Source organism: Neopsephotus bourkii, unplaced genomic scaffold (genome assembly GCF_033783945.1).
Source record: "Neopsephotus bourkii isolate Nb327-2 ecotype Australia unplaced genomic scaffold, CSIRO-AGI_Nbou_v1 NB_787, whole genome shotgun sequence".
In the NCBI taxonomy this organism is placed as follows: Eukaryota; Metazoa; Chordata; class Aves; order Psittaciformes; family Psittacidae; genus Neopsephotus; species Neopsephotus bourkii.
Genome location: NW_026901283.1, coordinates 2,985,528 through 3,009,382, shown reverse-complemented (window position 1 = coordinate 3,009,382; position 23,855 = coordinate 2,985,528). Strand labels below are relative to the sequence as shown.

The 23,855-nt window shown below is 42.4% G+C and overlaps 1 protein-coding gene across 9 annotated transcripts in view; it reads right to left on the bottom strand.

Moving 5' to 3' along the window:
* Positions 1–23,855, bottom strand: part of EPHA5 (EPH receptor A5) — a 197,366-nt gene that overhangs the window by 76,577 nt on the left and 96,934 nt on the right. For 6 of the 9 annotated variants that reach the window (XM_061355260.1, XM_061355264.1, XM_061355261.1 and 3 more), the window contains exons 4-5: positions 13,508–13,663; positions 7,712–8,047 (exon numbers count right to left, since the gene is read on the bottom strand). The exons of 1 other annotated variant lie outside the window; for it this stretch is intronic. In XM_061355260.1, coding sequence (XP_061211244.1) covers positions 7,712–8,047; positions 13,508–13,663 — 492 coding nt within the window. The remainder of the gene's footprint in view (positions 1–7,711; positions 8,048–13,507; positions 13,664–23,855) is intronic. 2 more of the 9 variants (XM_061355266.1, XM_061355267.1) reach the window with 1 other exon arrangement.

Genomic DNA, 23,855 nt, shown 5'->3' with positions numbered 1-23,855 from the left:
ACGAGCTTCCAGACTGAGACAAAAGAGCTGAATAGGATTTTATTAGTAGTAAAATTCAGAAGCTACATTTATGTTAAAAAATAATCTATACATTGATGGGCTGTTTCTGGGCAGTGAAAACATTTTAGATGCTTTATTTTGCTGTCTGCCAGGTACTATGCTCAACACAAAACAAAGAGAACTCCTTGGCCAAAAAGACTGTTTTTTAAACAGTCAGTGATCAGAATTAGATTAATATAAAATTACTTGGCAATCCTTTAAAAAGATGCCAGCAAAATGGGAAATAAAATTTTAAACCAGCACTATCACTCTTGCAATGGAACATCAGTTATGCCCCACAAAAACACAAGTTTTTTACAGCTCTGACCTTGTGATGCTCTTAGCACATCTGATTGCAGCACAGACTGTGCTATCACTTTGAGAAAGTATCAATATTTGCTCCTCATACACCTCTAAAAATCTAGACTTGGGCTGTCCAGTTTCTGCTACTTTACCCCAAGCCAGAATCTGTGCTGCTGGTGGTGTTCCCTGTGGCTCTGGGATGTTACGGAGCAACCAGTGTCAGCCATGCTGGCTGCAGGAACTCAAGCAGCGTATCTGGGCAGCTTTTGATCCCTTATTCCCAGCTACATGGCACCACCCCTGTGAAGTCCATACATAAATCTTCCCCAGGTGTAACCTGGTTCCTGCCCCTCTGCTCTTGTGAGACCCCACTGGGAGAACTGTGTGCAGTTCTGGTGTCCTCAACATCAAAAGGACATGGAGCTGCTGGAGCAAACCCAGAGGAGGGCCACGAGGATGATCAGGGGACTGGAGCACCTCCCGTATGCAGATAGGCTGAGAAAGCTGGTGCTGTCCTGCTGGAGAAGGCTGCGTGGAAACCTCATAGCAGCCTTCCAGTATCTGAAGGGGAGCTATAGGGATGCTGGGGATGGACTCTTCATTAGGGACTGTAGTGATAGGACAAGGGGTAATGGGTTAAAATTTAAACAGGGGAAGTTCAACTTGGATATAAGGAAGAAGTTCTTTAAGGGTAATGAGGCACTGGAATGGGCTGCCCAGAGAAGTGGTAAATGCTCCACCCCTGGCAGCATTCAAGGCCAGGTTGGAGAGAGCCTTGGGCAACATGGTCTAGAGTGAGGCGTCCCTGCCCATGGCAGGGGGGGTGGAACTTGATGATCTTAAGGTCCTTTCCAATCCTGACCATTCTATGATTTATTTTTTGCAGCTCATGAGACTACCTCACAAGCAGCATGCTTTGAAGGAAACTCATTCCTTTAAAGATATTTGTCTTGCTGCCACTGGGAGATGGTAAAACCTGCACCCCACTGCACAACACAGAACAGATGCCATTGATTGAATTTCATCACAAGAATTTCAGTGCCTTTCTCCTTCCCTTTTTTAGGAGGAGGGTGGATTGGGATGACTATTGCTTACTATTTTTATTTTTATCTATATATAAGACATTTTAATTTCATGTCAAAATTGAAAGGTCTGCCTGTAGATGGAGGAAAACATTTTTTATTTCAGCTTTTAATGTCCTCATATATCAGCAACAGGGTTGTCTTCAAGAATAAAAATGACCTCTAACTAAAAGTCATATTGTAATTCGGGGGATTTATTTTATTTTATATTCTAAAATATTCTTTCAATATTCAAGCACATATTTCTAATACTCCAAGTATAACAAAAAGACTTGTAACAAACTATGAAAAAGTAGCAATTACCAACTAGGGAGTTATAAATAAAACTGTAAAATATTCAGCTGATCCATAATTCATTTGGTAGCAGACACCCAGCCATCTGGGCTGGGGTGAACTCCGACCCTGGAGTAAGACGGTGAATGAAGATTTTATATGCAGAATAAATGCGCCCATTACATTCACACACAAAAAAATCAAACAATAAACCTTTTGTGCAACACTGGCTTTCAAGTTTTACTTTGCCAGCGTGTTTGGTTTTTAACTACCTGTGATTGCATCCTCTGATTACATGTGATCACCTTCAAAAAGAGCAAAATACTTCTTGAGGCTTATTACCAGCATATGCACAGGACAAATGAAATTAATCTCTCTTCCTGCCTGAACCCTCACTCGCAGCTTGATACTCATTTTGCATCTCCGTGGACATGAAGGGTGTTCACAACCAGCAGAAGGATCCTGCTGCATGACACAGCCATGCTGCCACACACTGCAGTTCAGGGTGCACCCAAGTTTAAATGGAGACCATGGTCTTCAAGGAGTACTATTTTACCTCTGCTTATTACAATACTCATGTACTCACCATCCTTGTATGGATAATTATGCTTCGCTTTTAAGAGCACATTATTCTAGGTTAGATGCTGCAATACCTGTGTTAATGCACTGGAAGCTAGTGCGGCATCTCTAAGTAACAGTGCTTTCAAATAGATAGGTAACTGTGAGCCTTAAACCCTCTATTTATGCCACTAATAGCTCCTCTCTGCCCAACATGAATCTAAAGCACAGCTTAAACTATCAGACATACCAAATTCAAACAGGGTTGCCTGCAGCTGCTAAAATTTTCTTGGAGTTCATAAAATAATGAAATTCATGGGAGAAAAAAATCCATTAAGGGCTCTAAAGCACAAAGACATTGACCCTAGAGGTTTGAAAGTGCTCTAAGCATCAGTGTTTGCCTCATGCTCATACCCTTTCTGTGGTATCCTGACCATTGCTGAGGAGATGATGCACCGCAATGGATCAAGTACTCTTACAGTGGACATTTGCAGGGAAACCCTGCTCACTACCCTGGTGGTGAAAAGAGTCTGTCAAAACTAAGCATCTACTTAAGCTTTCACAGGCCCTAGGTCAGCAGTTCTGGTTGAAAAGTAGAGCTGCAAAACCAGTCTTCATGAATCATGTGAGATTCGTGAAACACACTGCATCTACTGCAGCATCCTCTTGGATATTTTTTATTATGTCTAAAGAAAATAAGCAAATAGCCCCCCACCAAGCCAAACCAAACAAGCCTGTGAGGCTTGAAAGTTCCAAGAACCAGACCCTGAACCTTTTAGGACTTGAACCTGTCCATTCCTGATGGCAATCTCTGAAAACATGCTTCCCAGCACAGCCATCTTCTTGTCTCATTTTCTGATGTTTTCTTACCAGACTGAGCAGGGCTTCACTCTATTGGTTTCAAAAGCACACAGCTGCTGATACAAGATTACAATAAGTTCTATATTGCAGGTTTCCCTTTCCGAATTACCTTTGGCTGCTTTTCAAAGACTGGTACATCCTGAGTGCTAAGGAAAACTCCTTCTCCATTGTTCTCTCCCATTGCATCATCCCAGAATGCAGAATCAGAGTGAAGATCGTGGCTCTCAGCACACTTCCCTGTTCCAAGAGCTTTCCAGCTTCTCCAGGCTTCACCCCAATGAATTGTTGGGGTCTTGTTTTGTCAAGCAAGAACCTAGCCATGCTTCCCAGGCAGCAGTACAAGTTGCCAGGTCCTGCCCTGTAACCCCTTTACTTGAAGTGTTACTGCACCTCAGGAAGCAACTTGTATCTCTGGTTTGACCTCAGGCACACACAGACTTCTTGAGGCATTAGACACCTTAACACCTCCTCTGTTAGCAAGCACATCTTGATCTTTCTTCTTTTTCTCCCCCAAAAGGCTTAAAAATACCGTACAGGCCACAGGAGAGGACTGAACACTGTCTGCTGACTTTTCAAAGAGAAAACAGGCAGGCAGCTTATCTGAAAACACACACAGATAAGGTCTTTAAACATAAAGGACCCTGTGGCATTTGGGATGCCAGCAGGAGAACAGCCCCACTCCGACACCCCCTGCCTCCAGGCCAGCACCATTCCTGAAACCATACCCAGCATGGGAGATGCTGGAAATGAAAAGCAAAGAAAACTGCTTGGCTGTTTAGACTTAAAGTGAGTATTCCTGGCAGGTTTTAAACCTAGAAAGGTTTTATACATGGCATCTTCTCCATGTACCCCTACGATGATACAACCGGTGTGCAGGCAACCATGAACCACAACTGCTTTCTCTCTACGGACCCATTACAAGACACACATCTCTGACCAAGACGTCATGGTAGGTGCTTTCTATATACAGGGCAGATAAGAAGAAAGGCCTCGAGGGAGATGCACATCTCTGTCTAGAGCGACAGCATTACTTAATCATCCAGCTTGGCGAAATAGCTGAGAAAAAAAACATCACGTGGTTGTCACTTGAAAAGCAAACTTCAGTATTAGCCGCACACAGAGACTGCTCTCTGGAAACTGTCTAAGTAGGTGGCAGTTCCAGAAGTATGAAAACTTGAGCAAACCCATGAAAACGAAAAGGATGACTAACTTAATACTATCATTACAGCCTATGAATTATTCACTGGGCTCCAGCCTATGTGCACAAGGCACATTTTTTAATGCACTGTGAGAGTGCATTACAGATGGCTCCCTGCCATCTGTGCTGGGAAGTCCCTTAGGCATGTATTCTGCAGCAATCCCACAGGAGAGAGCCATACTTTGGCCAACCCATGTACTTACAAAGGGAACAAGGTCCTCTTCCTGCAACAGCTCTAGGGTAGTCACAATGGAGGCCATTGCACTTTCTACCTCCCCTTGCTTGTGGCATTTCTCACCCTTTCTAGATATATGTTCTCCCTTGGAAAACATCTACAAAATCCCACAGAAACAACAGAGGCTTAGGGATTGCAAGAGGGTGACAGAGGAACTAGTCCTGTACCTGGAGCCTAAGGCCACTGCGTCCCACATGGACAGTCGCATCCCACGTATCACCAGGTCCCAAGGGACTGATGGAGCAGAAGCATGCTGGAGTCACCAGCTGATCTGCCTCCTCTTGTGCACAAAACATTAGTGCTTCCTTGGTGTTTTTCCAAATCTAATTTCAAAAGTTCAGTGGAAAATTAAATCTGTCTAAAAATGCTAGACTTACTGTCGGTGCAAATTCTTTTTCTCATTATTTTAAGTTGGTGAAAGAGAAAGGGGGAGAAATTATTTTGAAGAAAAAAGCATTATTTTCAGGAAGCAATCCCTTCAAAAGCCCAACCCAGAGATAGTTTCTGCTGCCAAAAGCTCTCATGCACAGAAAAGGTCATGCACCCGGCATCCCATTGCCTCTGCATTCTCTGCAGCCCTGAAATTCACATGGTCTTTTTGGGACAGACAAAAGCCAAACCAACAAAACAAACCCTGGCATTTCTCTGCAGTGCTGGGTTAGTGAATAGCTGCCAACAGGACTCTAGCAGCCAGACCTATCCCGCAGCATGCAATTTTTTTCATTTTCTGCAGCCAGCATTTCTTTTAGCAGGATTTCTCCTACTGCTGCAGTTGTCCTTGTATCTACACTTCTAGTGACTCAGCTTTGTTACACCAGCCTTCATGAAAATATAATCATACCACCAGAAAACCTGTGCGAGGGAAGGATGAGGCCCCAGAGCTGGTGGTAATTTCAGAAGATGAGCGGGCTGAGAGTTCCTGAAGGCCCATGTGCCCTGCCTGCACTTACTTGAGAGAGGACAGCTGAAGGTAAGGCTCATTCAGGGATATCCAACATCTTTGGGCATGACCAGGCACGGACCACTCCACCTGCACACTTCTATTACTTGCCTCAAAGGGTACTTTTTGAAGGCAGCTTAAGAAAACAGATATTCACTTTCCATCTGATTTGCAAAGTCCTCCTCTCTATGGCTGCTTTGTTTCTGGCATGAACAAACTGATCATCACCCCCGGGAGTACTGAAAGAGCACGCTACTGGGAAGGATGTTTGATGCCACAGGTTCACCAGAAAGGCCTGGTTCTCCTCCTGAACAAGATCAGTCAGATAGACAACAAAATACAGTCACCACTCCTGTTGAATCAAACACGATGGCATACAGATGCAATTTCAACATCATACAGTGAATTAAACACTCATGGCTGGATCCATTAGTATATCTCCTGACTGCCGCTCCACCACGATAAACAGCGAGACTAAACCAGAAGCTACACTTACCCACATGTTCTTAGCATAAGGCATATTCATCACAGGTCTACCACTTTCTGTAACAGACCTTTCAATACAAGGTTGGAGGACATACCTGCACAGGGAGGTTATCCTTGGCTTGATGAACTGGAAAAGAGCTATGTGGATAAACCCTACTGAACCTATGGTGAGTTTGGGATGTAAGTCATGAATTGGGACCATTTCCTCACAGTCTGCATGGATCAGGAATGTATCATCTCCCCCCCCATGCAACTACACTTACTGAGGTTTATGTGGATTTAACTCCATGCATCAGGGAAAATCCATTGCCAGCAATGAAATACTAATGCAAGCCCACTAACGGGAAAATACACCTTTTCCAACAACAGCTATTGGCAGCAGCCTTCACAATGGGAAAAGAGTAAACAGCATCACAACCCACTGATCTGCATTAAACAGGTGCCCTCAACAGGTGTCATACTGCCATCCACTGATGTTCCTCCAGAAGATTTCCGGACGCATCCATCAGGATGCCTTTATTTCCTCTCCACTCTAATTACCAGCACAGGTATCTGATGAAGTGAGATGCAATCACACTCTTGAGCTGCTGGCTGCCAAGCCTGTACACATTCACCTGCGTAGCAGAAATGAAATGCAGCCCTGCTTTCAGATAGCAGTTTTCTGTTCTGCAGTGAGTATCTGCCAATCTCCATCTACCTGCTATGCTGTGCACCAGACTTTCTGAGTAAGCCCTACCTGTCAGGAGAAGACAAGGGGTTCGCTTCAGTGACCTGGCAGCATGGTCCTCACAGCCCCAAACACCATTTGTTCACATTCCTGGAAGGACTCCACAGTGGATGAGTGCCACTGGGGAGCCCTGAATTAAAAAGGCAAGAAGCAAGCCAGGTAAGCAAAGGTTAAGACCCTAAAACACAGAGCGTGATGGACAAGAGAAGAAGGACAGACAGGTCACCAGGGCTTACAGAAGCTATGTGATACGCCTGGTGTGTTGATGAGTATGGAAGGACATGCAGTCATGTTCTTGCCTCCCATCACAGGTCCAAATGACAAGACACAATGGCAGCTCACTGTCTGTGTCCAAGGCAAAAGCTCTTTTCAACTGCTGGGCAAAGGAAGGACAGACAAAACGCTGGACAAAGGAACAAACCAGTCTACGTCTCTGCCAGTACAAGGCAAAACCAAGAAGTACACAGTGCACAATGACATGTCAGCCCTACCTTTTTGGAGAAACTGTGACAGTGTACCATATGTTACCAGCCTGAGTCCAGTCACTTTAGCAACACAGTGCAGAAGAGGGATTAAATTCCCTAAAGTCACTCAAAGCATTTTTCTTCAGGTAACTGTTTGCAAAGGTAGGACATTTTAACGACTGGAATTCGGAATTAAAATGAACTCTTAGAAATTTCCCTTTTCCAACAGGAAAGGCAACTGTTTTCTTTCTGGTTTAGCAGGTGGATACAGCAAAACGCGAAGAAGCAGAGGGATCTCTTAGTAGCTTAATGTAAAAGGAAAGAATCAAATATCCTAAAAGTGTGTCCTGCTGGGAGGAAGCATGCTGAAGACTGCAGTAACTGTAACCTATGAGACACAACCACCCGCACACATATATTTGAAGATGCCACAGTCCAGCCCTTCATGTCAGGGACTTCCACCCATTTCAAAGGAAGGTCTGCACACAGCTTGACTGGCTCAGGCTCCCACCCCAGACATTTTCCCATGTTGAAGATTCACTTACCTGCCTGGTTTGTGGTTACATTTACAGACACAAACTGCCGGGCTCCAGGGTTCTGGTCGGACACTCCATTCACTGCCTCAATTTCAAAGGTATAGTTTGTATGGGCAAGCAGATCCACCATCATGACAGAGGTGTTTTTCAGGCCGGTTTGCTGGGGGAGGTACCTGACATGACTGCCACACGCCTCACACAGATCTGAGTGTGAGTTGCACTTCTTGCATGCAATATAATAAGACACATCTTTCCTTCCACCAGTATCAGCAGGGGGAATCCATTCCAGAAAGACACTAGTCTCGTTAACATTTGAGATGGCACTCCGAGGAGCAGAGGGGGGTCCTGGTTTGTAAAGTGAGAAAAACACATGGTAAAAACAGTATTATCAGTCATCCTGCTCTCTACTACTCACTAGGCTGAAGAGAGATGCCCTGTTGCTCATGTGCCAGAAAGTACATTTTGCAGAAGCACCTGAAGAAGTGGGAAAATGGGGATTTGTTTTGAGTATTCCCACCTCTCCTCAAGGGGTCTGTGCTGGGATGAGGTCACCTGCATAGAAGGACAAGGCACAGGGCTGTCTCAAACTCAACAGGAGAAGCACTCCATCCCGGAGCATAGTCTCTCATGCTCTCCTTACTCTTCCTGAGAAGAGAGCTGCAAATCTTTGTTCTCCTCAAGTCACTGGCTTTGCCAGCAGCAAGATTCCCCCTCTGCACCCCACTGGCCCTATATTACTAGCCCTAGGTCCTAAAAAAAGGACATACGCTGTAGCATTCACACTCCTTAGGTACTCAACTCTGACACTAAATCTCTCCTCTGTGTGTACCCGCCTCTCCCCATCAGATATTTGGCAACAGTGAAACCTAAGCTTGGGCATGCAAATCACACCTAAATGAGATACTCAATGTAGCCCAAAGCAGATGGTGATCTACACGGGTCACTGGAAACATGGCCATATCCAGCTACTCAATGGCAGCCTTCTTGATCCCTGCCAAGCTCTAGCACAGTTGGTTAGCCACACTGTGCTTGCTTATTTTGCCAAGCCTCCCCGCTCAGGATGCCAGCATGGTGCTGGCAAGGCTATCAAAGGAGAAACAGCTGCTGCAGAGGTACCAGAGCTCCTGCAAAAGATGAGCTGTTTTCCTTCATCCTGCTAGGAAAGACCCCAGCTGGGCAAGCAAAGCCCACCTGGAGACACCTTCAAGACTGCTTACTTGCAGAGGTGCTGCAAGTGTTTTTAACAGGCTTGTGTTGGAGATGAAGGGCAAGCTGCATATACACCCTTGAAGACAATGTGAAAGGACAAGCAGGAATCTCATGAAAGAGATTCATGTGTTATATACTCAGGGAATGCTAATGAATGAGGAAGAAAGAGGAAATTTATCAAAGCAAGCCAGGAAGGATTTTAGTCACAGCACCACCAGAAGCTATGAAGCAAAGACTGGGATTTTTCCAAGGGAGGTTGATGAAGGAAGGCAACACACTTCCCTTCAGTTTGAATCAAACTGTCAAAACTCATGAGCAGCTCACTGAAAAGAGCCCAACAAGTAACTTCATCAGCTAAAAATCCATATGAACTCAAGTCTGTCTTAGGTTGTCACCTTCTTGTTTTGTTGTAATAATTAAACTCAATATCATATTTTAAACAGGCAGTGTTGCAAAACTGAAACTACCTTATAAACCAGAAGCACTTTCCTCTATCTCCCTTTCCTATTCCCCTATTTAAGTCTATAAAATTGGTAACACTGATAAAACACTGTCATGATTTCGACTCAAGCTGTTATGATTCAGTGAGAACCTCGCAGAGGAAATAAATAATACTGATTATTTTTTTTTTTCTCCTTGGGAGGAGGGAGGAAGGAAATCAGTTGAATACAAAAGCTAAGTTAGTTTAGGAAATAACACAACTGCCTTGTTTGTCCTGCGATCACTTTAGATCACGGGAAGCAAGCCACTCGCAATCTGAGCCACAGGGACCCACTGCTACTTAGCTAATGACACCAAAGTACAGCCCAAGTCAGGACTATTTTCTGCACTGTCACACTCATACTGATACAATGGAAAGTATGAAATTCATCCCTGGAGCTGTGTGGAGTTATATATACTGCACTCAGAGGTTTTCTATATGTTTCTACTGTTTAGATTGGCCTATTTTTTCTTCCAGTGGATGAATGCCTTTTTACTGCTACCAGTACTCTAAGAAAAAAATAAAGAAATCAGGCACAAGAAACACTTACTGGACAACGTGTCTTTAATTAGGATAAGTTACTACTTTTGCAAATTCACCAGAGATTTTTACTTCGCTTGTACAGAAGAGTCAGCTGCTGCTCTTGAAGGCTTAAAAATATAAACTTCAGTGGAAGCACTTTGAAGCTAGTGGGACATCATAACCTATAAAATTAGCATTCTCACAGGGGCTCAGATAAAGATCTTTAGTAGTGTACAGATATCTTACAAGACCTACTTGACGAATCCTGAAACCACAATGGGTAAAAATCTGATAAATCACAGCTGGGATAACAAACTAGTGTTTTATCTTTGGAAGAGGGGGCCCTAGGTCTGCTAGAAAGGTCCATTTTAATTTCCAACCTCCTTTTACCAAGGACAAAGATACTAGTTTACAGATATATATATCTGTGTGTATATATATATTCATGTATATATATAATGTATATATGTATATTATGTATATATGTGTGTATATATAATGTATATATGTATATTATGTATATACGTGTGTATATATTTGTATGTATGTATTTGTTCGCTAATTTATACCCTGAACACCCCTTCTGCACCACCATTTACTGACTAGATTAGAGGCAAACACTTTCTGAAGACAAACATTAGTATTTTTCTTGATGGACATCAAACCTGTTATTTGCTGATGTAAATATTTAAAAAACATAACCTGAGGATTTACACTCTAGATATAAAGATGTATATGTATGCACTCAAAATAAAGTTAACTGTAAACTTCTTGTGAGTAGGACATTACACTAAATACTATAAAATCTTCAGTTTGTCCTATGTTTCATACTACTAAACATATTTCCCCAATATGCTCTGAACAGCAATAGGGTTTCTTCTCTGAGATGGGAGGTGGGGGGAAACCAAAGAGTGTAACTATGTTTGTTTTAATTTCAAAAAGATGATGCTTAAGGAACTGAAGCTAGGATTACTTAGCTATAATCAAGGTCAATATATAATATAAGGTCAATAAATATTTCAGACTGCATTAGAGCAGTATTAATTTCAAAATCACTGAACATTACTTATAAAACATGCATATGGAACTGGAAAAATTAAATTAAATCTATTTTTTTTCCCTTCAGTGTACTTAACTGAGCAGTTAACAGTGGTGTAGCAGTTAGTTTTCTTCAGTGATGCTGCTGGTGGTGGGGAGACTCATGCAGCTTGGAACTGAAAAGCATTTGCTTTAAATAAGGAAAATGTCATTTCATAGCTACAGCAACTGGCAAGGGGACTTTGCAGATACAGACCTGAAGATGGACACTGATAGATTCTCTAAAACTAACAAGATTTCAAGGTGAGGGAAATCTACAAATATTATTAAATTCTGTAGTAATAAATATTAAAAACATACTGAATCTTTGCAGTATTTCCCTACCAGTCATGACTTAAGTCTGTCTTGCTTGTGTTTCAGTTCACAATGAGATGTTCCTTTTCAGATCTATTTGGACTAGCTTAAAACGTTAGTGTCACTACCTTCTCTTCACTGTCTCTGACAAAATTTACTACTTATTTTTTTATTAAAAAAAAAAGAAAAGAAGAAGAAAAATAAAAAGCCCAAACAAACAGAAAGAGAAAATCCCATAGTATGTGCAGAATCAGAAATTACAGCCTTTACCTACAGCATTCAAATTGCACCAGAAACTTGGGCGTGACAGGCACTCAAGTTGTACTCCTTTTTAGTATGAGCTGGTCATCAAGCTTGCTTGCGCCTCTGAAAATCCTGCCCTACACTCAGGTCATAGGCACACATAAAGCTCTTCCTTGGGAACTGCAACTCCTTCCCTGTGTTGCTTCACCAGCAGAACAGGCTGGATACATACCCCTCCATCCTGAGAAGGAACAGAGAGCAATATCATTGATGACGGGCAGGAGGTACTGCTGACACTGGCAGCCTGGCATACCTGTGTCAGTCTCTAGCTTTGGTTCTGCCTGCACAGAAAAGCTGATTTTATGTGTGTTTCCAGAGCTTAAGTATTACCCTCCCTTCCTATTTCCCAGTACCATGCTGGACCTAATCGTCTCTCATTTATCTAAGTCAGGCCGAGGGGCAAAATGGACATCAAGAAACCCTGGTATCAACGTTTTTCATGCTGTAACCCACCCCAGCCACTGCTCCAAAAGACACCAGCATGCCTATTAAATAAACTGAGAAGTGCTTGCATGATTCATCCCCCTAGACCATTTTGATCTGACAGCACCAGCTACTGGTAGCCGCCTAAGGCTGTCTTCTCCTTCCCTGTAGCACACCTTCCAATAGGCACATGCTTTATGCTCCTTTGGCTGGTGAAGAGCAAACACAGAGTTCAAGGGCCCTGATTCTATTCTGAGTGCCTCCTTCAGGCAAGCAGAGACCTGCCGAGGGCAATTTCCTTTGTGTCTCTCCAACAGGAACAGACTTTCTCTTTCTGAAGTGCAAACTTGGGAAGCTAGGAAGAACTTCTGTATTCACTGGGATGAAGGCACAATAAACCATGCTTTTGATGAAGGCACAAAAAACCATGCCCACATGATGCAAGGAAACAGTATGGAAGGCACCTCTGCACTATGTCCCAGCGGCTCCAAGCATGCATGGACACATACACCTACTTTTTCCTCCACTTGGAAGCTCTATCTCTTCCTGCTCCAGTAGCTCAGCTCCTCTTTGGTCCCTTTTAACCTCTTTTGCACCACAAAAAAAAAAAAAATCATTTGGAGCATGAGAGACCCAGAAAAAACTTGTGGTCTGTGCTACACTCAGTGAGACTAGCTGGACTGTGGCAAAATGTGGCCCTCAGAATACTAAACATAAACTGAAAAAGAAACTTTCAAAGTACAGCTGACAGGACAGCTTACAGATGGCAGGAAAAGGGCAAAATTAGTGACTCTGATTCCACAGACTCCACCTTGAACTTCCAATACCCCAATTTGCTCATTATCTACCCTTCCCTTACAAAAAGGGGAAAAGCTCTACATTTCTGCTGCAGGTTTGGAGAAGCAGTTTCCATCAGAGTTTTGAGGCTACCCTGAAGAATGACCTTCTCCAGATGGATTGGAAAGTTAGGGGTCTCTCCCTGCTTGCTCGTTGAAAATGAGCTAAGAGAAGATACTAAGCAGGAACATGTAGACTCTATCCATGCCTAGCACTGACAAGTGCTACCCACCGTTTCCTAGATGTGTGTGCCCCACACTGGTACCCATGCACTCATCGATGCGGGTATCTGAATGCCATGCTGCTGGCTGAGTCTGCCCATAAGTGGCTGGTGAGAGATGCAGCGTTTGGTCATTACACAGTCACAGATCACAGAGTCATTAGGGTTGGAAGGGACCTCTGGAGACAAAAAACACTTCCTGGGTTTAATGCCAGCTTTTGAAGCAAAAGGCTTTGGAAAGTTTATTCTTGTGTAACCAGAGGTCTGGTGAACAAAACCAGACATTAGAAGTGTGTCAAGACTAGTTCAGACTCCAGCCCAGAGCCTGTAAAAGCACATTAATTAGGATCATTATGTCCAGTCATAGTACAGGAACATCTTGAAAGGATTAAAAATAACCCTATAAGCACATGCTTACTTGTACAGGCCATTGTAGGTGGGTCTGATTCCTTCCTAAAATAGTGTTCTTCACACAGGCAAGATGTGGATGCTTCATCAAGCGTGTAGCTGTGAGGGGGACATTTGCTGCAGGATGGACTGTGGGGTGAAGCTTTGAAGAACCCAGGTCTGCATACTGTGAAAAGAAGAACCACAGGCTAAGCTCTCCCATCATAAAATTAGTCTCTTCACATTTCCTTAAAAAAATAAAACAAAACAACCAAAAAACCCCAACCCCAATAAAAATGTATGTTCAGCTAGAAAACAGACAAACACTTGCAAGCTATTTGGTTTGCATATTTTAAAACAGTCTAAGACACTAGCAGTCAGTGAATACTGAAATATCTGCATGAAAAGATAATGTGAAGCTCTTGATTATTCTTTTTCCCCTAGCATCTGCCTTTGCTGGGCATTTATTTTCCTTGTTGAATGCATTAGAGGCAGCATCATTTGGGCTCTACTTTAGAAAACATTATTGTGCTTGGGGATTTTTTTCATTCAGTCTTAGAAAAACAGGTAAAATACATCTCATGTTTTTTGTTTAAGATGTTCTACACCCAGAAATCAATGTCTCAGCAAACAAATAGCAACACAGTGGTGGAAGGACCTCAAGATTGACAGCTTTAAGACACTGTGATAAGGTTACTTCCCTAGGGTCTTTTCCTCTGCAAACCTATGATGAATTTTAAAGTGCTCCATACAAGACAGACTGCTCTGGGTATAGCCTGAACCATCCCAGCTCCAATATATATGCATGACAAGGCACAAAGACTTGATACAAGAGCTGTTTTTCATTCTCACAAACATATGGATTACTGTAGCTTAGGAACATTTATTGTTTTCTTTTTTTTTTTTTTAATAATTTTAAGTGAATACAGTAACATCTTGTTCCCAGCCTCCTGAAAAATGCACTTTCACCTCAGCACAGCACTCTGCACTTCACCTGTGTGCGTGCACTCAGCCAGAAGCAGTGAAAAGCATAGGTTTGCATGTATTCACCCTGCCATTAGCACAAAAGCAGCTGGCCCTGTAATCACACTGTTATATACAGAATTACAAACCCACTGTTAGCAAAAGGAGAAAAACTTGATTTTGTGCTTCTCTCAAAAAGCAGAGACATGGAGATAAGTTAAAGCAGCTCCAGGACACTGCTACTTTCTTTTTCCTTCAGAGATGCTTTAAAATGATTCTGCCCAGTGTGATACCAATGATGCCCAGGTCTACTGTCAGACTTACGAAAGTTACCTGGAAATCCCATCTGCATTCAAACTTCCCCAGTTGTAGTCAGTTTGCAAAGAAAATGAGCTCACAAAAAAAAAAAAAACATTAATATTATCCCATCAGGAATGCCCCAGACAAACATAGTATGAAGATCATGTGCTAAAATTCAGCCAGTAATGACAGAATTCATCTTCATGGTAGATAAAGTACATTTCATTGCTAGAGATCCCTTTTCCTCTGATGGACCAACTAAGACAACTGCTTCTAAAACTGATATGCTTCCCTCAGTACCAGAGAACAGTCTCAACATCTTCCCTTTTATGCTGCTAGCTTCACCAAAGGTGAGAGACTTGCAGATCAGCTTCTAACTCCTGGAGATAACCAGTAAGTCTGTTGATCAGGAACACCCATGAATCAAAAGGGATGTGATCCAAGAACATCCAGAACTTCAACTCCACAGACATACTCAGAACATGAAGCTCACCCATTCTATGCCATGCAACCCTGAAGCAGTTCACAAGCCCACCACAGGCTGCCAGATCTCCATCATGCATATGCAGCCTCTCCATCTCTCTATGTCATTATGGGACACTCATTTCCAGCATCCCTGCTGACCTCCCCAAACCGGGCACCCTCCCATACCTTCCCCAAACTCCCTTTTCTTCCCACAAGACAGGCAAAGAAATTAGTAGAACTGGAGGGATTTACAGGTTTTAAAAGCCCTGTAAAATCCTGTAATTTTCAAAACTGTTGATCATCCAACTAGTGCTCTGCACCTAGGCTGTGAGCTCTGAAGGATGCAATCATCTACTTTGTGTCCGTACACCAGGATCGGTGAACAGACCTAGGGCTGAATTTATTCTTGATGGTTGCTAGCAGACTTTCCACAACCTGCTCTTGTGCTTTATGGTATATTCCTCAGTTTCTAGCACAGAGTTGAGTTGTTTTATTTACTTCATGACCACTTTCAAATGCTGCCCTTCCTACAGCAAGGACTTGTTACACAATTGCTGGAGAATCTTCTGGGAGAGGAGACCACCAAACAGCTCCTCTATAACCTATAATTTGTATTTCAAAGCCAAATCAAACTCACTTGCACCTGCAGACAACAGAGATGGGGAAATGAAAGCACAAAAATGTGCAACATTAATGAGGGCAGCCCATGTCTAGCATGCACTTGATGTAATTAGCCTTCAAAAAATGATTTGAATTTACCTCATTATGTCCCATCAAGACAGACAGAAAATCATTACAGCACAAGAGTTTAACATGTTTCTATTTTGTGCAAAGCAGCAAATGAAGAATAAGTCAGTTTTCCTTGACAGACTTTCAACAAGGTGCAGCTTGTTAATGATGGTATGATATGTAGCTCAGCTCAAAGGGAGTGTTTGGTTTTTATGAATAAGTACAGAGTCAACAGATGTGCAACACTAATAACACATGTTTTAATAAGGCATGTGAAATAAAACTGAACTGAACCAATTTCTGTATAATCCACAGGTTCCCATGCATCAGGCAAGTCACTTCCCTATCCAAAAGGCAGAAGAAAGAACAATCAAGAATATTAAATTACACTGAAGCCAGAAGAGTAGCGTGCTACCATATCTAAGCGAAATACTCTTGTGTTGGATACAAAGGAAGAATTCAGGGGCAGGAGATGGGATATGCTAAAAAAGGAAGCACAGGAAATAAAAATAAATGCAACAATTAGCATAGCAAGTGGTGGCATGCCAAGCCCACGCTCCTGCATCAGATGCTCTGGGGAGGACAGAACAGGATTTGCAGGGTACCCCCAACATAGCCTTCCAGCCTCTCATGGCTAGCAGCTTGGGGACCACTCCTGATGGGAAACACACTTGCGCTACCATGCTCAGAAGCAGAAGCAGCTGTAGCTGCAAGGGTGTTTCAAACATAACTAGTATCTATTAAAACACTTCTCTCTGTATACTTTCCTATGTTTGCTTTGTACCTGACACAAGGGAGAGGATAGATGGATGAGATGGTTCAAGCAACAATCTTGTAATAAACAGGAATGCTGTGATAAAATGGATACTGTTAGATGAAAGCTGACCCAGGAACATCTTATGCCTCCACACTGCACAGCAGGTATCATGGTAGCCAGACGGGCACAGTCTTGTCTGAGCTCAACAGCCAAAAGCAGGGGCTAGTACCATGTCATTTTTCTGCCACTGGTGGTAATATCTCAGGTATTTTGGAAACTGGATTCAGAGTAGAATAGGGCCACAAACACCTTGCACATACCTTGGGTTTTGGTCTTTATCTCACTATTCCTCTTCTGACAGTCAACCTTACAATCTCTTCATAAAGTATACATGACTTTTTTAAAATTACATGCATGTCTTGAGTTTAATTTCTAATTGAATCTTATTTTAGTCTTCTTATATTTTTATCTTAGTATTTCTAATTCAACAGCTCTTGAAAGGATATGTAGAACTAGCACCGTACAGTCACACATGTAAGGGTACTATTTCCAAGGTGGGGGGAAAAGGAGGAGAATTAAGATGAGCGCAAGACTCCCCGCAATCTGCTGCAAGACAGCTAAAAAAAATAAATTAAGTTTTAAGCTGGTGATGAGATCTGCTTCTTCCTAATATTAAAACTGATAACTCCTTAACTGATTAACAGCCACTGATGTATGAAAATAGACTTTAAATGAAATTGGTTGCTAGAAAAAAATAAAATAAGAGTATTTTTATACATAGCAAATATGCATAAACAACCTGCTGGTGTTAGGTACAAGTGTGATGTGTTTCTCTTAGTAGCACATCCATTATTAGCAATTATTTTCACCCTTTTTATTCTTAGTAGCAACCACAAAATGTTGTGGGCACCGAGCATTAACATCTGTGCAGTCTTCTGTTTGCCCACTTCCGGATGGGCCAATGAGAGATAGCTGCAATGAACAATGGCAGTAAGAACCTCCTGGGACACCAATGGTGTGAACTGATCCCTTAAACTGGCAGTGATTGGATTAGAAACTGGCTTTGCAGACAGAATCCTACAAGAGCTGTGCTGAGAGAAGCTGGCTCTTCAAATGTGGGTGGATGGAGGAGGGATCACCTGTACTCTTACGATGAAAACCACCCCCTTCAAATGATATGCTATGATGTGCTATATCAGTGCTAGAGACAGTGAGCACCAGTGGAGGGTGCGAGGTGGGGGGAAGCAGGCAGAGTAACAATCAAACAGCTGCAACTACTTGACAGCTTATTTTCTGCAAGCCTTAACATGAGATGATTCACAGCTGCATCACTGCAACCACCCCTGAGCTTCATTCAATGGGCAGGGTTTCTCCCCTCTCTGGCTACCCTGTTGCCTCTGCACCAACCACAGGCTACAAGTGCTGGAAGCAAGAACCACCTTCAAGTCTTTCCATATCCACAGGCACATACATGGCCATACAGGTAAAGCAATCCAATCAATATTTAGTAGGAATTCCAGTTTTGTCCTTGGAAATAAAAAAGCTAAGAAGCATGACCCTGTAAGTGTTGAAACTCCAGGAATCATGAAAAAGGTCCAACCTATTAGTCCCTTTGCACTCTCCTAATGCTGGGAGGATAAGCTCAGACTACTTAAGTGCTTAAGATCAGCAAAGCAACCTTTCATATATCGTAGAAAACAAAGCTCAAACAGGAATTACAGTCTCTCTTGCAGAGCACCAAATTAGTCTCCACAGTAATCAGAAATTACAAGTATAATTCATGAGGCAGTGCCACTAATCCATAAATAAAGCTAATGGACAAAATCTTACAAAAAAATAATGAGGATGAGGATGCCTAATCTAGACAGAGCACAGGTTATCTGGCTGAAACAGGTTACCTCCCCAAAACACAAAATCTCTTTTGCTTTTTCTTCCAGTCCTTTAGTCTCATTTGCTTTTCCAGACTGCAAACTTCTGTCAGGGACACACAGCTCAAATTACCACAGTTCTTAGAAGCAACTACAGCATAAAACTCTGCCCCATGCCAGACCCATAATCCACATTGAGCAGGCTCTTGGCAGAAATACAAGCAAGATGTGGTGCATGCATGTGTGCTCAGTAGAAAGGAAGGCAAGCAGCTCTGTAGCTCATCAACTCTGCCTTCATTAGCACATCGCTCTGGCACAGGGAATATGGCTCAAGAGTTGAAAGACTTGAACAAAACCAATCTACAAATAAACAACCCCCTGTTTTCATCTCTGGAGCTGCCATACCTTGAAGCAAGAGGAGGCTGCTGCCTGTTAGATGCATCCAAAACTTAAAGAAGGGTTTAGGGAGGTACAGATCTTTACAATGTGGAATCAATTACACTGCTGAGCGGCTCCAAGCTCCAGCTTGTGCTCCTGACAGACTTTTACTTTCAGGAAAAAAAACAAACCAAAAACCACAGCAGACTGCATTCATATCTTCCAACCAATATAAACAGATGATTGCCATGCTCTTCTAAAAAGTATTCCAAGAACTACAGCAACCCACTATTGAGCATCCTCCTGCAGAATTCACAAGTAGGCTCCCAAGAGCTAATCCTGACTTCCCTAACAGCTCTCTTTGAACTGCAGGCCGACATCGAAATTGCTGCCAAAGCTATAAAGCCATAGACAAATGTGTAAAATGCCCTGGTGATATCTCCTTTAGGGCTCGTCTCTCTATCTACAGTGGTGCTATGTTGCTTCCTGCAGCACACCTTGGGAATTTGAAGGGAATTAAATAAAAACCCACTAATAAAATGCTGTAATTCAAAGTTGCTGGTTTGCTTAAATCCACTGTACTTGCCATCATCCTTTGGCAACTTCAACACCCAGTGCCGCAGCCCAAGACCTGCTAAAGGTTCTTTTAAATGGGTTCCTGGAGCTTGCTAAGTGAGGATAAGTGGGGTATCTGAAGGCTTTGCACTTTGAAGAAAGAGACTTGTCCCTTACCTTGGACATAAGCTGATTCATGCATCTCAAGTGGGAAATATTCTTGTTGGGGTTTTTTTGTTTCAAGAAAACAGTGTCTTTTGATGCTGTTCTGTCCAACCTTACACTGACTCAGGCAGAATTACCTCCACTCTGCACTGAAATCAGCTCTAGTTCTGAATACCAAAACAACCTTGAAAACTTGAACAGAAATAAATTAGTACTTGCAGTTCCTCCCTTTGAAATACCACTTTTTGTACCACGTGACTCACTGAATTGTCACATGGCAATTTATGACATGACCATAGTTGTTGGAAAACTAAGAATTAACTGCCACTAATGACATTAATGTGTTTCTTCTAAATGGCATAAAACTTCATCACATGGCTTCATTCTGAAAAATTAATCAAATTCCCAAGTCAGCCACATTTGCAAGCCATAAAAATACTTGGAACACAATGCAGTTGAAAATGCTTATGCTTACATTAAGGTCTTAATGGGCTATATTTCTGCACATTCCTATGCTGCTCTAAAGAAGATTTTGAAGCAATCAATGAGGCAAAACCTGAATCAAGCCTAAACTCCCATCAGTGTGACAGAGGAGCAGGGAAAGAGATTTATCCTGGCATATATGCAAACCCATGCTACCATTTGGGTTTAATTTTGCAGAAGGAAAGCAAGCTATGAAAAATAAATGTTTTTAGGGGAAACAGAAGATTTCTCAAAAGCACTCAGCACCATGCAAGGGTGCTCTCACCAGCTGTGCTGACAGCGGGGCTAGCTCAAAGTGGTTTGGGTTTTCTTTGGTTTGGTTTGTTTTCTTTTTTTCCCCAAATTTGACTTTCAAAAAAAAAACAACCCAAACAAACAAAACAACAAACAAACAAAAAACCAACCTGTGAGAAACTGGACCATTTCTAGAGAAAGCACTGCTTCAGATGAAGTGTCATTTCCTAGCAAACCCAAAATTTCTGGGGCCAGCAGCTGCATGTTCTTGCAAGCATGTACAAGGGCTCCTTCAGCTCTCAGCCCAGGCGGCACCTGTGTCTCTCTTTGCTCTCTGGTTACAAGAGACAGACCCAGTTTGGTCCCACTGAGCCCCAGCTACCTGGCATATAGTACGAAAAGGCAGTCCACATACTGTTGCTCAGACTTTCTGTCTATTATAGCTATAAAATACCTCTGTAATTTTCTAAACCTCTATCTATAAAACCTATATATGCATCTTTACCTTGTTCTCCAAAGTATGGGGAAAAGATGAACTTAAATTATGCTCAAATTGCTGTTTTGTTGTTTTTTTTTCTCGTAAATCAAGACAAACTGAAATAATTTTATTCTCATAAACAGAGGAAGCAATGATTTACAATGCTGCACCTAAGGGAAAAATACGATTTAAGATACAGAAGGCAGCAGGGACACATTTGCTTCTGCACACTTGTAAACATAACTTTAGATGCCTGGCTCCACGTGTAATCCAAGAGACACAAGAGTCTGCTTTGGAAGCTTCTGTACGCATAGACACACACCTCAGGTTATCCTTTGTTGTGCGAATGGCAACTTAAACATTCAAGCTGCATTGCACTCTAAGTGAAGGGAGGATTGATGGACAAGCGGCAGAACTCCCTCAAGTTCAATAGAGGCATTGACTGAATAGCAAATAGCAATCATCATCCCTAATGGCAACAGGGTGATGGTATCAGACCTGAAAATGATGCAGACAAAACCCCCCTATATCTATCTGTGCGCAAGTATTACGGAGAGTAATGCAAAGACATGTTGGCAAAATCTCTTGGAAAACAGTGCTCTTCAGAGCTGCATGTTTGTTGGCACAATTCTACAATAAAAGGGTTTTAGTCTTCTGGTTCAGTCCGCCATAGGGATCTGGAGCCCAGCCAGCAAAGAAAGAAAGATTCTGTAATTATGTTGTGGCTTGGACAATTGCAACCCATCGTGGTTAAGAAATATGACATTTGGGATGATTTATTGTGATGATTTATGTCATGTGTTTTTACTTGACCAACATTTCAAGGTTTTAGCCTGAACTAATAGATTGAAACATGCAGGCAGTAAAGAGAAGTAAAACTGCTTAAAATATTTCCTTCTACTTGGTTCTACCTTGTGAAACTTCATTTATGTGGACAACATTTCTAAGTGGTATAAAATCAGCCTTTCCTCTGCTGACTATTTTGGTCCAAAATAGGCAGCATCCCACCAACCTACGGTGATGCTGACACCTACGCAAAAGGATCCTTTCAAACCCTACCTCAATGTTTAAAGACTTGTTTGCTTCAAGCTTTATGATCAGCTGCCTCAGGAGGTAAATGTAGGACTGGCTTCAGACAATTTATTTTAAAATTGTTCCTCTGTAATTTATAGTTGAACATATGTCACGCCAGACACATCTATTCAAATTCCATCACAGGGTGACAGAGATGGATCGTTCACAGTCCTTCTGACCAAAAAAAGATAGGAAGGATTTATCTAGAGTTGCCTGGACTAAGTGTGCTAAATGGGTTTATGCATACGAAAGTGACTCCAGGGAAGTGGGGTTTATTTTGCAAATTTAAGATACAGGTGCTGCTAAGCAAAATCCTGCAGCAGGCTGGTGGCTTAGAGGGACACAGAAGGAAATGTGAGCATGCCTCTTGGGGAATATCTCCCTTCAGTCATGCCGTATTCCAGAGAAGCTCATGGCTTTTTGCATTGGAGCACAATGGTTGGAGTTACAGATGCAGGTCTCTCTGAGCTGAATTCTCCCCCACTATGCATACCCTGAGATACTCTGACTTTAGTTAGGAGGCAATCAAAGGGTGGGTACAACGAGGATAAGACAAGTAGTAATACCCTGAGAAATTTAATGAGGAATGCTGAGCAAGCTACACTACATGCACACAGAAGTGCAGAAACATCAAGCGGTTATCCCATCACATGCAGATAAAAATTTTTTCCCATTCCTATAGGAAAACTTGCTGCATATCAACAAACATGCAACAAGCTCAAAATGAATCAATACAACTTGATACTTTAAACCTCCTGATTTTGGAGCCAACCACAATACCATTTGAGTAGATGGCCTCATGGCTTTTGGATGCTGGAATTGGATCATCCTTGCCACAAACGAGCTAGAACTGCTGCGATTCCAGACCAGTCAGAAAAACACTAAAACCCCAGAGGAAAAGAGAAAACCAAACCCAAACAGTTCTATCTCAAGAAGATATTTTATCTGACTATAAACAGCACTTTTCTGAGACCAAGGCATCTTAGACTTGAGAGGGAGATGTCCTGCTAGCATCCCTGCCCGCTGCCTCTTCTCATGGGCTTTATTCTTGCCTCCCAAATGGTTGTTTGACATACACAACTGATCCAGAAATTCAGAAATGAAGCAAAAAGTAAAGCAAAGCAAACACTGCCTTCCCTCTTGCTACATGAAGCCTCACCAAAACCTCCTTCCCACCAAATCTGTTTTCCCATACTAGAGAGCACTAGCGCAAAGCAAACTCTGCAGCAGTGATGTTAGCCATTCTCACAGGCTTTTTATTTGAGGTTTTGAGCTGCCAAAGCTTGACTTGTGGAGATTTAATTCTGAAACTATTATATAGGGATGCTGTTGCTCACATGTAGCTCAGCTGGCTCTCCAGCTATATGAAAGAAGTAAGCATCGCCTACACAAGCCTATTTACCCTGGAAACCCAGCACTAACTTTATTTGTAATTTACCACTGCTTCTCTGCACCCTTGCATCTCATCAACTTGAACAGTCTTCCTAAGGCACTTTGGGAAAAAAAAAAAACAACCAACACTTCTGCTTTATAGAAACCATTCATATTTGATTTGTTCAAGAGAAGACTGGAAAATAGGAGAGTAAAAAGGGGAATGCTGGTGTGGACACAAGGGCATTGCACCCTGGGCTTGGCCTTGCAAGAGAAGACTGCAACCTGTTCATCTTATGCCTCATACACAAACACCCCAAACAGTTTGCCATCCCACAGCTCTTCCACATCTTGTTTTCAAAGCCTTATCATGTATTGTGGCATCTATCCTGGGATACCCAGCTGGCAAAGGTGGAACAAGGGGATGCTGCTTGTCCTCTCGGCAGCCCTGAGAGGTGGAGACTGCAGGAGATGCTGAAGAATCAGTTTTGTTATTAAAAAAAAAAAAAAAAGGAAAGAGTTTTTTAGCCTTTCTGAGAAGAAAGCCTGAAAACGCAAA